The 17,876-nt window shown below is 42.9% G+C and overlaps 1 protein-coding gene across 1 annotated transcript in view; it reads right to left on the bottom strand.

Moving 5' to 3' along the window:
* The window catches only part of LOC134602631 (sodium- and chloride-dependent GABA transporter 2-like), an 81,177-nt gene extending 67,645 nt beyond the window's left edge, over positions 1-13,532 (bottom strand). The window contains exons 1-2 of the mRNA XM_063447704.1: positions 13,370-13,532; positions 9,243-9,461 (exon numbers count right to left, since the gene is read on the bottom strand). Of these exons, the coding sequence (XP_063303774.1) occupies positions 9,243-9,456 (214 nt within the window). The 5' untranslated portion in view covers positions 9,457-9,461; positions 13,370-13,532. The remainder of the gene's footprint in view (positions 1-9,242; positions 9,462-13,369) is intronic.
* Positions 13,533-17,876: the final 4,344 nt, after the last annotated feature.

Below are 17,876 nucleotides of genomic sequence, written 5' to 3'. Positions count from 1 at the left end.
TCTGATTCTTCCTGCCCCTTCCTGCTCCTTGCAGACTCTTCCTGCTCCTTGCAGACTCTTCCTGCTCCTTGCAGACCATTCCTGCTCCTTGCAGACCATTCCTGCTCCTTGCAGACCCTTCCTGCTCCTTGCAGACTCTTCCTGCTTTTTGCAGACCCTTCCTACTCCTTTCTGCCCCTTCTTTCTCCTTGCTGCCCCTTCCTACTCCTAGCAGACCCTTACTACTCCTTGCTGACCCCTCCTGCCCCTTGCAGACCCTTTCTACTCCTTGCTGCCTCTTCCTACTCCATGCTGACCCTTCCTACTCCATGCTGACCCTTCCTACTCCATGCTGCCCCTTCCTACTCCTTGCAGACCCTTCCTGCTCCTTGCAGACCCTTCCTGCTCCCTCTTCCTACTCCTTGCTGCCTCTTCCTACTCCTTGCTGCCCCTTCCTACTCCTTGCTGCCCCTTCCTACTCCTTGCTGCCCCTTCCTACTCCTTGCTGCCTCTTCCTACTCCTTGCTGCCTCTTCCTACTCCTTGCTGACCCCTCTTGCTCCTTGCAGACCCTTCCTACTCCTTGGTGACCCCTCCTGCTCCTTGCAGACCGTCCCTACCCCTTCCTGCTGCCCCTTCCTATTCCTTGCTGACCCCTCCTGCCTCTTGCAGACCCCTTCTACTCCTTGCTGACCCCTCCTGCTCCTTGCTGACCCCTCCTGCTCCTTGCTGTTCTTTCTACTTTACCCTCCTGCTCCTTGAAAACCTTTCGACCCCTTCCTGCTTCTTGCTGCCCCTTTCTATTCCTTGCTGACCCCTCCTGCCCCTTGCAGAACCTTTCTGCTCTTCTACTTTACCTTCCTCTATGCGGTCTCCCCCACCCCCCATCCCTCACTTACCTGCTCTGTAGGCTGCCTCTGTGCTGCTCCCCTGCGGTTTCAGTCATGAGAGAGAGGCAGGCATAAGCTGTAGCCACCTACTGGCCAGCGCTGGTATTGCACTGTATTCTTACACTAAAACGAAAAATAGCAGCACAAGCTGAAAAATCCAGGGGGGGGGGGGCAAGTACCCCCATTTACCCCCCATTTGGACGCCCATGACCCTGAGACACTAGGGACACAGTGGCCCCATGTCTCCCAGTGGCCCCTAATCTGTGTCCCCATGTCTCCCAGCCACTGTCCCTAGTGGCTCAGTGGCCCCATGTCTCCCAGTGTCCCCATGTCTTTAAGTGTTGCCTAGTGTCCTAGTGACATCAGGACACTGGGAGACATGAGTACACAGACTCTAGGGGACACTGGGAGACATGGGGATACAAACACTACGGGACACTGGGCGACATGGGGACACTGAGAGGCATGGAGACACAGGGAGACATGGGGACACTGGGCGACTTTGAGACATAGGAGACATGGCAGTGTCCCCATGTCTCCCAGGCAGTGTCCCTAGTATCTCAGTATCCCCATGTGTCCCTGGTGTCTCTCAGTGTCTGTAGTGTGCCAGTGTCCCTAGTGTCTCAGTGTTCCCTAGACTCCCAAAGTCCCCTAGTCTCCCAATGTCTCTTTGTCCCCATGTCTCCTAGTGTCTCAGTGTCCCCTAGTATAAAAGAAAAAATCTCAGGCACTCACTGTGATAGATTTAGGCAGGTTTATTGGACACCGCAACGTTTCGACCTGTACCCAGGTCTTTATCAAGTCTCCAATGTCCCCTATGTATCAGTGTCCCCTATGTATCAGTGTCTCTCAGTGCCCCATGTCTCTCTGTGCCCGTAGTGTCTCTGTGCCCGTAGTGTCTCTGTCCCCTAGTATAAAAGAAAAAAATCTCAGGCACTCACTGTGATAGCTTTAAGCAGGTTTATTGGACACTGCAACATTTTGACCTGTACCCAGGTTTTTATCAAGTCTCCAGTGTCCCCTATATATCACAGTGTCTCAGTGCCCCATGTCTCCACGTGTCCCCTCGTGTCTGTCACCCAGTGTCCCCAAGAGTCTTAGATTTTCCAGGTCTCCCAGTGTTCCCTAGTATTTGTGTCCCCATGTCTCCCAGTGTCCCAATGTCTCTCAATGTCCCTTAGTGACATGGGGACACTGGGAGACATGAGGACACAAACACTAAGGGACTGGGAGACATAGGGACACAGACATTCCCCCTTTTTGTGTATGTTCGCCCTTTCGGCCCTTCTGGTTATGTGATTTGTGTCAGTAGCCCACCCTTTTACCACATCCATAGACTTCCTGCTTTACTGGACACTGCTGTTAGGGGGTATGGGTTTACTTGAAAGATGAAAGCATGAGATTAGCAAAGGGTATGTGTTTTCTCATAGTTGCATCCTATGAGTTTCCCTACAGCATCATCTCCATCAGATACATGACGCTTAGGAGGTAGGACTGTTTTAGTGTTTTTGGTCAATAGGATTTTGTAATTAGGCCCATCATAATTATCAGCACCAGGCCCACTGGGCTCTTAATTCGCCCCTGGAGCTATTAACCTCTATCCTGCCAGTGATCACTGTATAGATCTCTGGCTCTTGCACAGCAGCCCTTATTTTGCTGTCTGTGTATTTTTTTAGAGCTTATTTTTTGTGATTTTTTTTGTGACAGATCACTAAATAAAGTGATTGTGATCATGTCAAAGAGGTCACAGAGGTCATACAGCGCTTGTGTTAAAGTCTGATGCTTCTATGTCTGACTCCGACCCTGATTTTGACCCTGCCAGGTGCTCAGTTACATCACTTGATACAATGTCTGCTGCTAGTGATGTATCTAGTTATGATGTATCTGTGGCTGCCCCCCTGCCAGAAGGAGGCGTGCTGCAACAGCTGGCAGTGCTGCTGAGGAGTGGGTAGCGCCTCATTGCCAGAGGCCAGATATCCCACCCTTCTGTGCGATGATGTATTGGGGAACATTGTCGCCTAAACTTATTTATGAGTCTTTTTTTGGCAAAGCTGTAATGGGCCCCCATCGATGTGCCAGAATTAAAAAAATTCTGGTCATTGACTATGGTGATAGGCATCATAAAGTAGCCCCATCTGCTCTACCCACATTTACTCCTAGTACATGTCGAGGAAGAGGTATGAAATGATTCTACATTTCATGCACTTCATCAACAGCAGCCTGTGTCCCCCTAGGGAGCATCCCCAGTTTGACAGGTTGTATAAAATCCGCCCCAAGATTACCCACTTCACAGCCGGGTTTGCAGGTGTTAATACACTTGGAAGGAATATATGCGTGGATTGAATCCCTGATGAAGTATAAGGGATGGCTGGGATTCAAGCAGTATATTCCTTCCAAGCGCTCCAGGTATGGTGTAAAGGTGTATAAGCTCTGTGATAGCGAGATTGGGTTTACTCAAGCCTTCCGGGTGTACGAGGGAAAGGATAGCCACCTTGACCCTCCAGGTTGCCCAGAACATATGGGAACCAGTGGCAAGATTACCTTGGGACCTGATATTACCACCTAATGAACAAAGGGTACCACTTGTATACAGACAATTTTTATACAATTGTCTCTTTGTTATTGTTATGATTATTATTGCCATTTATATAGCGCCAACAGATTCCGTAACACTTTACAATATAATGAGAGGGAGGATTTAACTATAAATAGGACAATTACAAGAAAACTTACAGGAAACAGCAACCAAATAAAGTGGGAGTGAAGCAGAGCTGGAGGAGAGAGTAAAGTGCTTCCCTTTAGGAGAGAGCAAGAAACAGGTAGGTAAGGTAGAAGTTACTCTGGGAGGCCATAAGCTTTCCTAAAGAGATGGGTTTTAATGCATGGGGGGCATGGGTGTACTCGGGAGGCCTTGCAAAAAAAAAAAACAAGCAGGAGTGTTTTTTTTTGCAATATCCAACAACAGCCTCCCGTAAATCACACACAAATGTGTGTGGAAAAATGAAATTTGATAAATTACCACCACACATTTTCTCAAATTTTTTGACTAAAACGATTGCATCAAAGGCATCAAAACACTCCATATACAATACGTTGGGGCGTCAATTTTTCAAACATATGCACGCTCATGGCAAGAAAATGAATTGGGATATGTAAAAAGGCCCCTAAAAAGAACATAGGCAAAGAAAATATGTCAAATTTGACATGTCAGAAGTTTGGCATTGCACCCCCCAAACAAACGAACAAACCTAATAGGACATGGGTGCATGATGACCAGCTGTGAAAATTCCAAGTTGGGAAAATTGAATTGTGCACGCTCCAAATAAGGTATTTTAGCCCCCAGAGAACCTGACACACCTGTACATGTGTGGTATCACTGTACTGGATGTTGCTGAACACATAGTGGGGTGTTCTTTGGCAGTAATACATAACAGGAGCTGAAAATCCATGCCTAAAGTAGAATGTTTGTGAAAAATAACACAAAAAAATTAGTACCCAAAAGGTTGACAAAGACTTGTGGTAGAATTAGTGCATGGAAAGTGTTAAAATGCCACCATTTGAAATACCCTAGGGTGTCAAATTTTCAAAAAAGATATGGTCTGATGGGGGTAAATTACAATGACCTGCTTAAAAAATGTCCCTAATAGGACATGGGTGCATGATGACCAACTATGAAAATTCCAAGTTGGAAAACTAGAATGCGCACCCTGCAAATAAGGTATTTTAGCCCCCCCGATAACCCAACACACCTGTACATGGGGGTATTACTATACTCAGGAGATGTTGCTGAATACATATTGGGGAGTTTGTGGCAAACCTAGCCACTTTAGATCATATTGCTGTAAAGGTTGAAAGCCGCAGGAATTCTGTGTTTAAATGTATGCCTGTAATGTTGTACTATAGAGCATTCGTATGCTGGCGGCCGAAAGCCACTAGCATTCATATGGTCGTTTCACGAACAGTGACTTTACATGCTGTTCATGAAACGAATAACGTACCGAACAGGAGCCCACACATAGAGGGTCGTGTGGCTCCCATTAGCCGATTGCAACATTGTTGCAATCGGCGGTTAATTACTTTCCTGGGTGGCTGTCGTTCGGCTACCGACCACGCGGCGGTCGGCCATCTTGGATCCTTTGTTAACCCAGCGGTGTTTGGTCGTCGAGCGCCTGGAACTAAAATCGGCTACTCGACGGCGCGAACACCGCTGGGCTTCCAGGCCGTTCGGGAGCTCCGGTCTTTCAATATTGTGTTTCCCAATCGATGTTCGGTACTTTTAGGAGAATGTGAGATAAAGTATGTTTTCGAACGGCCATTTATTATAATCACACGAATAATGCTAAAGTTATGCATTTTTATGTTGAAACCCGGTTCTGCTGTACGGAGGGATAATCCACTTAACAGGATATTCTAGTGGGAGTATCCCTCTCGTACAGCAGTGCATGGTGGGAGAAATGCTCTGTATTTTCAGTTCCCCATGTAGTCCTCTACTGTAATACCCCTGTAATGTGACTAAGGAGACCCATTGCATGGGAAACCACATAAATACTGGAGCTTGTGAATAAAAACCTCAGTTGACTCCCAGAACTGTGTTTCGTCCGGTTACTGGGGGATTTGGGATATTGCCTTCTTTTCCAGCGCTTTACTTTGGATTACTTTCTATACCAGCGGAAATCGTGGGATTTAATATTGCAGCTCCGCTACAGAGTTATTTGGCAGTAAACCTTAAAGTTCTCCATACATGTATTCTTAAATTGCTATGTGTATCAAAAAAATCACCAATTATTTTTTTATTTTGCATAGATTGGTGGTAAAATGGTTGCATGAAAAGAGTCAAAATACCCCAAGTTTAGTACCTTAGGTTGTTTTCTTTTAAAAAATATGTACATGTGAAGGGTTATTCAGGGATTCCTGACAGATATCAGTTTTACTGAAATGTAACTTTCAGTACTTTGTGGGGAAATGGCTTGGAAATAGCAAAGTGCTACTTGTACTTATCGCCCTATAATTGCAAAAAGAAAAAGCTAAGTGTAACGGATCACCTGGCACCCCGACTGGGTACCTCCGTTGAAGGATGCTCCTAGCGCTTCCTGAGGCCTCCAAGCACTCCAGCCGACACCATAACCACTGTAGTCTCCTCCAGAGACCAAGACAGGAACAAGCTCTTACAAGAGCGTAGTAGTGATATAGCAAGGGAGTATGACTAGCATAGCAATCCCTTGTAGCAGATTCCCCCAGTAACGAGACGACACTTCGTTTTGAGGGTCAAGCAGAACTGACTGTACTGGCACATACAGCCTATTTTATTCCCAATCCACAAACATAGTACTGCCCACAGGGTTTTACAGAACAACCAATCAATACGTACAATACACACAGACACTCCCACACAAAATCCTCCCCTCTGCCTGTGATATGGTTACTGAACACAATGGGTAATATAATTATCACAGACAGAGAAATACAGTTTTATAAAACATATCACAGGGACCCCAAAACATGCAATAACCCCAGAACCGGGGGATCTGGGTGAACCACATATCCAAAATTCACCCAGATCCGTTCAGTAGTTTGGAAGATACAGTTTAATGCAGATTCCGCAGAACATATACAGATTATATAAAAAGAATTACTGTATAATGTGTCCCCTGTTGTATAGTTTAAAACTACTGCACGATGTCTTTGTGCACCAAATACTGGCGAGATGGCACCGTGTAGGAAAGTCGCAACAGTGTCTGTGAGTTCAAATGGCTGCCGTTGTTCTCACCATGTGCTTCATCCATTGTTCTCACCATGTGCCTCTGATACATGAAATGGTGGCCACCTAGTAACTCCACAGTATGTCCCCAGATGGTTCTTAAAGGGCCAGTAGCAGCATAATACAATACAACATGCCCAAATCCTGTATTTAAAGGGTCAAATCTCCCAGGGGTCATAGTCAGCAGGCAGGAGGCGGGCAAACAGGCTTCTCCAATGCCCAGTGGCGAGGTTGGTTCCGCCACACTAAGAACATGTTAATATTGGGTATTTCTAAACAAAATGTAGAAACTATTTAGCATGGGTGTTTTTTGGCAGTTGTAGATGCGTAACAGATTTTATCTATAGTAAATTATATGATATGATGAAAATAATGGTAGCTTTAGAAAGACCATTTAATGGCGAGAAAACGGTATATAATGTGTGGGTACAGTAAATGAGTAAGAGGAAAATCACAGCTAAACACAAACACCACAGAAATGTAAAAAGAGCCCTGGTCCTTAACGGTAAGAAAATTGAAAAAAACATCTGGTCACTAATGCCTCGTTTCCACTGAGCGGTATGGTTTGGGTCGGTACGGTTCAGAAGGGTTACAATGGTCCAGCCTATTCAGGTGAGTGTTTCCATGCAAGTCGGACTGCCAGGGGGCATGCAGGGTTTAGACCAAATGCCTAGCGTGTCATTTGTCGTGAGCATTGACGTTTTCCTGTCCGCCAATCAATGGATTGTATAGTGTGACGCCAGTAGCTCCGCCCTAACCGTACCATATCATTTCCTATGGACCTACATCTGTAGGGGGCCCACAAATGGTGCGGTTTGGTTCGGTTGCATGGGCCACTTTCATAATGGAAACACTCAAAATAGCGTACCAGAATGTACCGATCAGAACCGTACCGCTCCGTAGAAACGGGGCATCAGGGGTTAAACATGCTTTTGAATCTTATCGCTTGATCTGTTCATAAACTGCTAGACCCAGCAGGAGCTTGCTGTGTGATTAATGGTCAATTTATAGAGCAGGATATAAAGAAGTCTAGAGTAAGTTAACATCTGATTAAAAATGAAATTATCTATGAAGCCTTAGCCAGGGGAGATATGGCTAGGGCTTCATAAACGGAAACAAAATTGATTAAAATCCTAAATAGCAGAGAATTGAGCAGTAAGACTGCAGGGGCATGATTAATACGCCAAAATTGCTTAAAGGACCACTCTAGGCACCCAGACCACTTCAGCTTAATGAGGTGGTCTGGGTGCCAGGTCCTTCTAGGGTTAACCCATTTTTTCATAAACATAGCAGTTTCAGAGAAACTGCTCTGTTTATGAATGGGTTAAGCCTTCCCCCTATGTCCTCTAGTGGCTGTCTCATTGACAGCCGCTAGAGGCGCTTGCGTGCTTCTCACTGTGATTTTCACAGTGAGAGCACGCCAGCGTCCATAGGAAAGCATTATGAATGCTTTCCTATGTGACCGGCTGAATGCGCGCGCAGCTCTTGCCGCGCGTGCGCATTCAGCCGACGGGGAGGAGAAGAGGCGGATCGGAGGAGGAGAGCAGGAGGAGAGCTCTCCGCCCAGCGCTGGAAAAAGGTAAGATTTAACCACTTTCCCCTTTCCAGAGCCGGGCGGGAGGGGGTCCCTGAGGGTGGGGGCACCCTCAGGGCACTCTAGTGCCAGGAAAACGAGTATGTTTTCCTGGCACTAGAGTGGTCCTTTAATTGAGCAAACAATTTTTAGGCCTTTAGTATCTCTTTAAATTCCTTTCTTGTTTACCTTTACATAGTTCAGGTTGGTAGGGTGCTGCCTTCAATATCTTGTCATAACAGCAAGGAGTTTGTACAAATGTATCATGAAGCTATACTATGTTAGTCAATGTCAACTAACATTGTCGTGGAAGCAACTGCAACATCTGCATGAAGTGATTTTGTATCTACATCAATTGATAGTTTGGTAGATTAGCTGGGGTATGCATCACAGCAGTAGACAAACTCCAGATGCTTTGGACTTCATTTGAATACAAACATACTTTGCATGACCAGCATTGCCTATATAGAGTTTTAAAATTGTACCCTGTTTCAAACTGTGGTGGAGATTTAACAAAGCGTTCTCTTCTAAAAAGTGGTTTAAATTGCTGAAAGTGGGAATATCACCTTGGTAATCAGTGAAACCATCTTTCACATTCCATTGATAACTCCTCCCCTTTTACATTTTCGCACCATTTTTATACTTTTTGTAAATCTCCTCCTGTGGCTGTTAATTATTTTAGTTGCAAAAGAGGAACAACTCTACCTGTAGACAGGGAAATGATTCATATGCGTATACTTATAGGTTTATTCACTAAACACTGAAATATATAAAACATGAATATTAATTGCAAGATTTAGGCTGACATAGTCAAGCTGTGACTGGAGCTGGGTTGAATTTTATTTTTTTCAAAGAGCATGGTATACCTAAACTTTGTTTTGCAGTTTACTACAATTTCTGACTAAGCCTCTGTGTGATTGAGTAATGCATAATCTCACAAAATACCTAGAACTTAGGTATTACATATTTACTAAATTAATATCACAATAAAACCTTATTAAATCCAACTGTAATTATAATAATGATAACTTTGATTTTCTGACCTCCTCCATTTTTGTAGCAAAGATATGGGAACCTCCACACGTTCCCCAGACCAATTATTTCTCCAGCCACTGACAGCACAAACTCCATCTTGTTCGTCCACTGCCCCCTTTCTATCATGTCTGTGCTTCCATCATCCTTTACTTCCTTTTTTATGAGAGGCTGGGCTGGTAATGCTTCTCCATTACCTATTGCTCCAGGAACTTTTTTATCCATAATGCCTGAACAAAAAAACAAAAAAATGAAGGCTGTTAAACAGTTTTTCCCTCCACATATATATGACATTTCTGAGTATAAGTAATACATTGCCTCTGCTGTTGCTGTGTTACTGCTCAATAATGGAACTTGTACATTATGAGGAGCGCTCGAATGCCTGCATTTTTTACTATGAAATTTGTCAGTTTCCCCTTGGAAGATTTGTGGTTAGTGCTGGTCCATATGCATATCAACTTGAGTAGGCAGGGGACAGCTCTGTAACTTCCTTTCCAAAAACATCAGAATAAATGAGAACCAGACCCGGACTGGCCCGGTGGGCTGCGATGGTCATGAGTCAAGGCCGGCTGGGGAGATCCCAGGATCTCCCCTACCGGCCAATGCAGAGCCAGCACTATCCGAGCGCTGGCCCTGCTGTATGCCTCCAATGGACAGTGGGGATATCAAAGATCTCACTCACTGGCCCACTAACACTAGCAAGCGGCCATCAGCTTGGGACGGAGAGGAGGACCCGTGGGAGCTCTAGCAAGCAGCTTCGCCAGGTTCCTCTCGCGAGGGAAACACACGGATCTTGCGACAGTGAACTCACCACTTTGACCACCAGGGATTCACCTCCACTACGACCACCAGGGATTCAAGGCATTCACCTCTATGCCCCCCCTCCCAGGCAAAGGTAAGGAGGGAGAATATAAAGTATAGATTTTTTTAAAATAAAAAAACAAACATATTTATGTCATACTTTTATCATTCCGCCACTGCACACCAAACACACACACACTAACTACACTCTTCACACACTTCACTCCTGACACACTGCACCCTTCACACAGACACACACATACACACAGCACCTTTCATACACACTGCACCCTCTACACAGACACACACATACACACAGCACCCTTCACACAGACACACACATACACACAGCACCTTTAATACACACTGCACCCTCAACACAGACACACACATGCACACAGCACCTTTCATACACACTGCACCCTACATACAGACACACACATAGCACCTCTCATACACACAGTACCCTTCACACAGACACATACATACACACAGCACATTTAATACACACTACACCCTCCAAACACACACACATACACACAGCACCTTTCATACACAGTGCACCCTCCACACAGACACACATATACACACAGCACTGCACCCTTCACACAGACACACACATACACACCTCACCTTTCATACACACTGCACTCTCCACACAAACACACACATACACACAGCACCTTTCATATACACTGCACCCTTCGTACAAACAGAACATTCCACACAGATACTGCACCCCTCACACACACATGCACCTCTCACACACAGCCTCACACACACTGCAGTCCTCCCCCCCACTGCACACCAAACACACACACACACACACTGACTACACACTGCACTACTCACACCCTACATCCTTCACACACACAAATGCAAACTGCACTCACACAATGCACTCTTCACACAACATACACACACTGCACCTTTCACACACACACACTGCACCCCTCACACACACTGCACCGCTCACACACACACACTGCACTCCTCTTCCCCCCACTGCACACACACACATTAACTACACCCTTCACACACTGCACTCCTCACACCCTGCACCTTTCATTCACACACACACACTGCACCGTTCATACACACTGCGCCTTTCACACACACACATTGCACACACACATTGCACACATTGCACCCTTCAAGAGCATTGAACCAACATGCTCACTTTGAGAGGGGGCATGCATCTCAGTGGGCGGCTGTGACTCAAAAATGCCCGGGCCGAATTTCTTTCCCAGTCTGGCCCTGATGAGAACCATCAAGAATTCCTGAAGAAACAAAAGACAGGGATCTGTGACATAACCTTTGACCTAACCTTATAAGTGTATGTCATAGATGGAGAGATGGGTAGGGAGAATGGCACAGGGGTGGAGGATTATTGAGGTGAATAGAACAGAGAAGAACTCAAATTTGGGAAGAATAAATGGAAATTGTCATAGAGGGAGGAGAGAATATGAAGAACTGGCATAGAGACACATAAGAGGTGGTAAGTAACTATAGGTAGAGGGGACTTGCATAAATGAGGGATAGTACATACATAGCACAGGTAGGGAAATACCCAGCAAATAGGCAGAATAGAAATAAACGTACCGTAATTAATTTTTAGTATGTAGCCAACAATGATAAATGCGTGGTGCTTTAATGTTCATTATAATTTACCTTACTACAAAGCACTAAGGTATAGACACACTTTGAATATATAGGGTTAAGAAGGTTTTTTTATTGTAGTGCTCCACTTTATTCACTGGTGTTGGCTTCTGCCACTCAGTTAATTTTTTTTTTTTTTTTTGCATGATAGTGTGCATTGTTAGAGAGATACTTACACTTGTGTGGTAGCAGTTTTTTTTTTTTAAATCATTTTTTGTATAAGGGCAATTTTTCACAGAGCACTTGTTTTTTTACATTACTACCTATGCCTACTATGACCGAGTGTCATCCTATATTATTTTGAGCATTATAGTATAGTAATATTATATTATAGTATTTTTTTAAGTTTGTCGTAGACTCATAGTACACTACTGCAACACTACATCAGAACCGCAATCTGAAGCCCACAGTATACATTCAATGGTTGTATGTGTTAGACAGGGCTGCTTTCCATACTCCAAAACTGCCAAGACACGGACAGCACGAGTGAAAGGGTGCTGCTGTCAGCTTACGGCATTTATTATATGCCAATAAAAGTAGCAGCACTTCAGTTAACAATAAACCTCATTCCTGGAGCAAAGGTTCACTTTTAACTTAAATGTTTCCAGTTAAATTTGCATGCAATTAAAGCATGTACTGAATCTTGTCATTTTTTAATAATAATATATAACACGATTACTGTGCTCTAGTAGTACCCCAGGACCTACGATTTAGTATTTTTTTAAAAAAACAAACAAACAAAAAAAAAACATTTTTGATACTACAGGCATCAAACGGCAATGTATGTAAATCTGCCTGTCAGTGAGATAAAAGTTTCATTGGCAGAGAAGCACAAACCAAGAAAGTTATGGTGGAGAAAAAGTCTGTGGATAGTGAATCCATTGTAAAACACAGAGAGTAGAAAAGACATGTTTACAGTAAACGGTTTATATAATGCTACACATCCAATAGCCTATTTGCATTTTTTATACATTTCATAGTCTGCGATACAGAGTTTGCAAAGTGTTGCACAGTCTGCCCTTATTAGTTCACTTTCTACTACTTTGCTTGGTAAATGTCAATTCAGGATGCCAGCAGCTTGACAGAGATTTGTTTTGTGCTCAATTAAATATTAACCCCTCAAGGACCAATAACACAGTTAAAGATCCTATTCCAAAATGGAATGACCCATTCAATTAGCAAACGTCAAAGTGGCATGGCGATGCCACAATCAAATAACTAGATCTTGATATTTAAGGGTCAGATTGCAATGAACACACAACTTAACATTTGGTCCTTTAGTGGTTAAAATAATAATACTAATAATAATAATAATAACAAAGAATTCAACCAGGAAAGGTACATTCAGATTACTCTGGTTTTCAAGTACGTCCTGGGAAACACTACCATTTCCATTCCATATGTGGTAAACATTATAAAACATTTTGTGACAGATATCGCCACAACCTGGATGTCAGTACTGTTTATGCCATTCATTGCCTGCCAAGATCCAGAGCTCCAGAAGGTTTCTGTATGACTTAAGGTTGGCACCATGCGAGTCAGCGTAATGTGGCATGGCATCTGCTTATCCCTGTTATCGAGTTACAAGTACTAAATTACATTTTGCACCCAACAGGTCACATAAAATAAATTTTTATCATAAACTGATGTGCCTTCATTCTTTGACACATAAATATACCTTTGTTTTGTCAGTGCAGACAGTGGTGCACTGGACCAAGGTGTCCTTGGAACAAAATAAATCCTGTAAATAATCCTTGTTGTAGGATACAATCCCAGAGATTCAGGAGAAGAACATCCTAGGAATAATGTAGACCGACACTATGCAGGGAGCAGGCAAACCCTCTGCACTCTCTCTTCAAACACTACAGCAAGAAGTGTCAGGCTGGGGATATTTAAAGGATGAACAAAGTAATTCTAAACTTTCTCCGCCCTCACATTCCAGGGTCTGACAGGGAAAGCAGGAGGGCAGAGGGGTTACAGGGCAGCAGGAAAATCACACTCTCTGCTAGAGTCAATCTCATTTATTGACAAAGGTGCATTTTTGCTGCTTAACCCTGTGCTGACTGAGGTTTCTCTTACACTAAGCCCTCGGTGTAACTGGATTACTATAAAAAGTATAACCATGCTGTTATCAACACAGTAAAGGAGGAGACTATATTTAAAAGAAGAAAAACTACCACAACAAGAGGACATAGTCTTAAATTAGAGGGGCAAAGGTTTAAAAATAATACCAGGAATTATTACTTTACTGAGAGGGTAGTGGATGCATGGAATAGCCTTCCATCTGAAGTGGTAGAGGTTAATACAGTAAAGGAGTTTAAGCATGCGTGGGATAGGCATAAGGCTATCTTAACTATAAGATAAGGCCAGGGACTAATGAAAGTATTTAGAAAATTGGGCAGACTAGATGGGCCAAATGGTTCTTATCTGCCGTCACATTCTATGTTTCTATGTTTCTATGTTTCTATGTGACCATAGAATGTAACGGAATTACGTTATTTCTAACGTGCCAACATATGATGAATCCATGTAGAATTGGCATTTTGTTCAGATGTCAATGTACGGGCATTTAACACAATTTATAACATCTCATTGTAGTTGGTAAATGTGTGTAGCCGGAACATTCAATGCAAGCATATTGGCATCACCCTAGCTCCTTATATTTTTCAGGAATGTAGCTACAATTTTTCCAAAGCGGGGAGTTGCTAGAGGGGACTGACAGAGGAGGGGGAGCCCTCAGTGGGGTCATGAGAAGCCCGGTTCTAATTGTGAGTCCATTTCATTGTTAGCATTGGGTCCCCTGTAATACAGAGAGAGATTTAACACACCCAGTTATAGAATGTGTGACAGAGCCACATTAATGCACCATATGTGGAGATAACTTTACAACACAATGTGTATACATGGTTTTAATACAGTGGGATGAAGGGTCAATACAGCATGGCATGGCTGAAGCCTCAGTTATTTTGCCACACAGCAATGCCCCTGATTCCAAATGATATATCCACTATTTAGCAAGTACAATCTATTTTGGTTCCTCTGCTCTTCCAACAGTTTCCTTGCCTCATCTTACTAAACTTTCCCGTAGTCTCCAATCCTTGACAAAAAACTCCAAACACTGCATGGAGCATATGAACAAAGAAGACTGCACTCAGCTCTGTACCCTTATAATGTATGCATGTTTGGTTTGAGTGCAGCATTTTTGGTTTCATATGTAAATATATTTGGGAGTCCAGGCAAACTCCTGTGCCTTTGCACCACTCACTGTCACAGGTACCTCATTTCTGGGCCCTATTAAACTTTGTACTGCAGAGAGCCCCAGGAGAAGGGTTTGGCCTAATTATCGACAGAAAACACTAAAACAGTCATACCTCCCAAGCATCAGGTATCTGGCGGAGGTAGTGCTGGAGGATACCTCACAGAATACAGCTATAAGAAAACACATACCCTACGATAATCTCTCGCTTCCATCTCTCAAAAAATACATACCCCAAACAGAAGGATATTTGTTTGCAGGTTAAAGGGTGGGCCACTGTCGTGAATCACGATACTGGCAACACCCAAAGGGTTGGACATGCCCAGAAAGGTCTGCCCAAAGAATTGGAAGGTCAGCCTGGCAGACTGGCCAACTAAGGACATACTATGCAGACAATTCCCTGAGCTTGGTACAAATGCGTGTAATGATGCGCTCACTCTACACTTTCTGGGGACTGTCCCTAGCACTCACTTGTTCAATATTCTCTTTATCTTCTTATTATCAGACAGAAGCTCCTGGTATACAGTCTGCAGCACTGCTATTCAGTATCTCCATGCAGATTCAATGCATCTTTATGAGGAGATTCTGTTAGGCTAGGGCTGTGTTTCGCCTTCCCCACCCCACCTCCTTGGCTGAGATCATCAGAATTGACAATCACAGCCAATTCAATGCTTTCCTATGGGAAAGCATTGGGACTGCTGAGATCATCAATTCTGATGATGTTAAGGAGGCGGATCATGGGCAGGGCCAGTGCTGTGATTAAAATAATGTGAGTTTTCTTATTATTTAAAGGGGGCCAGGGACCCTACATGTGTTTTTAACACTATAGGGTCAGGAATACACATTTGTGTTCCTGACCCTATAGTGTTCCTCTAACTAATTTTTATTGGCAGCCAGTCCCCACAAGTTTTGTTCCCCTACATCCCTTTTAAGTTTCCATACTAATTCCTTTAGCACAAAGCAAGAATAGTAAAAAAAGAATACATTTTTATATTTTTACCAATGGGCCTATGCCGTGTTAATCCTGTCCTGGATGCAAGTGTTTTTTTGTTTAAACTATTGCATTTTTTGAGCTTTGCAGTTGGTGTATAGTGAGTGAGTGTGCTGGATCTTGTATGCTCATTAATATATCATCATATTCCACAGTAGGTCTGCATTCATGGGTATCAAATTCTTGTGAGTGTCCAGTGCTAGTAATCAGCAGATTAGACAAATATCCTCAAAAGACGGTCAGCACTCGTCGGTCTTTCCAATTACAACTTAACTTAGATTAGTTAGAATGTAAGCATTTCATTATAAAATTTAAACTTTCGTCAAAACCTTAAAAATAATAATATTCTGCAATTTTGCACAGTGAGATGACGCAACATCCACATAAAGTGTCACAGGATGAAATGTATATTTGAGGTAAGCTGGCTCTCTCAGTGACCAGACACGTTCCAAAACTGAGTTTTTATTATTATTATTATTATTTTATTATTATTTATATAGCGCCATCAAATTCCGTAGTGTATATACCCTTTAACATGATCTAAAATGACCAATGGCTGTAGAAAACTCTTTATTATGATGAACTTATATGCAGGTCCGTTTTTTATAAGTTTGGAGACCATATACTTTTGGTCAGCCTACTGAGTATATTAGTCACTTGTTTGACATTTTTGCTAACCTAAGTTCACTTTAAAGCTTACCTCCCACGTGTCCCTATTTAGGAGGGACAGGCTGTAATTTGGGATCAAAGTGCCTCTCTCCCTCTTTTCTCTCCTAATGTCCTCTTTTCTAGGAGCTCAATATTGTTGGTGTGTCTGAGTGTATAACAGAGCTCCGCAGCAATAATACTCACTACAATGTGCTTTTAAACTACAATAAATGTGTTTAGAAATCAACCTGTGTAAATGAGATACATTGAACACTAACCTACAATTAGAGTTACCAGGTCCTCCATGTTTTCCTTGACACATATTACTGATACATATGTATGGGCAACAAAAGAAAAAAGCTGCCCTGTATTATGTAGAATTCAAATTCTGCAGGTGCGAAGTCAAGGCATTCATCTTTATAAAAAATGCTATGTACTGCAGGGCAGCACTTAATGTGTTAACCATCAACATAAAGAAGTGATAGATGTTCTGAAAACTGACAAAATACAATTTCATGCAAAAAGCAAATGCTAACCTGTATAGAGTTGTGTTGTTTTTTGTTAAAGATTCTCACCGTACAGGAGCTCGACTTATGTTAGTAGTTCCAGTTATGACGACTAATGGCTGAGATGCTGGGCAGGACTGTATTCCCTAGGAACACGAATAGAGAAGTCCTCAGGCATAATAGCTATTTGATGAACTGCTAGGTCATTCCAGTGACAAGCAAACTTCTGCACTCCAGATGTTGTGGACTACATTTGCCCTAATATTTTGCCACATTATGGCTGTAAGAGCATTACTAAAGATGTAAAATACAAATCTGGAGTGATGAAGGTTGTCTAACCCTGCCCTATTCTATATATGGGTACAAATGCTGATAGTATAAATAATTATAACGTTAATGAGCCACCGTTTGTTTGTTTGTGTGTGGAGGACGACTGTCTATATTAAGGCTGCAGCATAAATTGTTATCCGTTTTAAAACATTGTACTTGAAGATTCACATTTTGTTTTGAGACACTCAAGCACTTCTACATTTATGAGGATATATTTGCTTAAGCCCAAATAAACTTTAAATAAACACAACTGATGATAATTTGGACATTCCCTATCCAAGTTATTTAAAATCCGGTGTACATTCATGTCTTCTGCAGAAAAATTTGGAGTTTGATAGCTTTTGTGAATATCTGGGTTCTGCCTCTAAATGCCCTAAGATCATCCGAGATTATTTTTACTGTTATGACTAGGTAGCACTCGCATGTGAATAATGTTATCTTTCAGAGAGAGTTT

Source organism: Pelobates fuscus, chromosome 3, assembly GCF_036172605.1.
Source record: "Pelobates fuscus isolate aPelFus1 chromosome 3, aPelFus1.pri, whole genome shotgun sequence".
NCBI classification, from domain to species: domain Eukaryota; kingdom Metazoa; phylum Chordata; class Amphibia; order Anura; family Pelobatidae; genus Pelobates; species Pelobates fuscus.
This window is presented reverse-complemented; position numbering and strand designations above follow the sequence as displayed.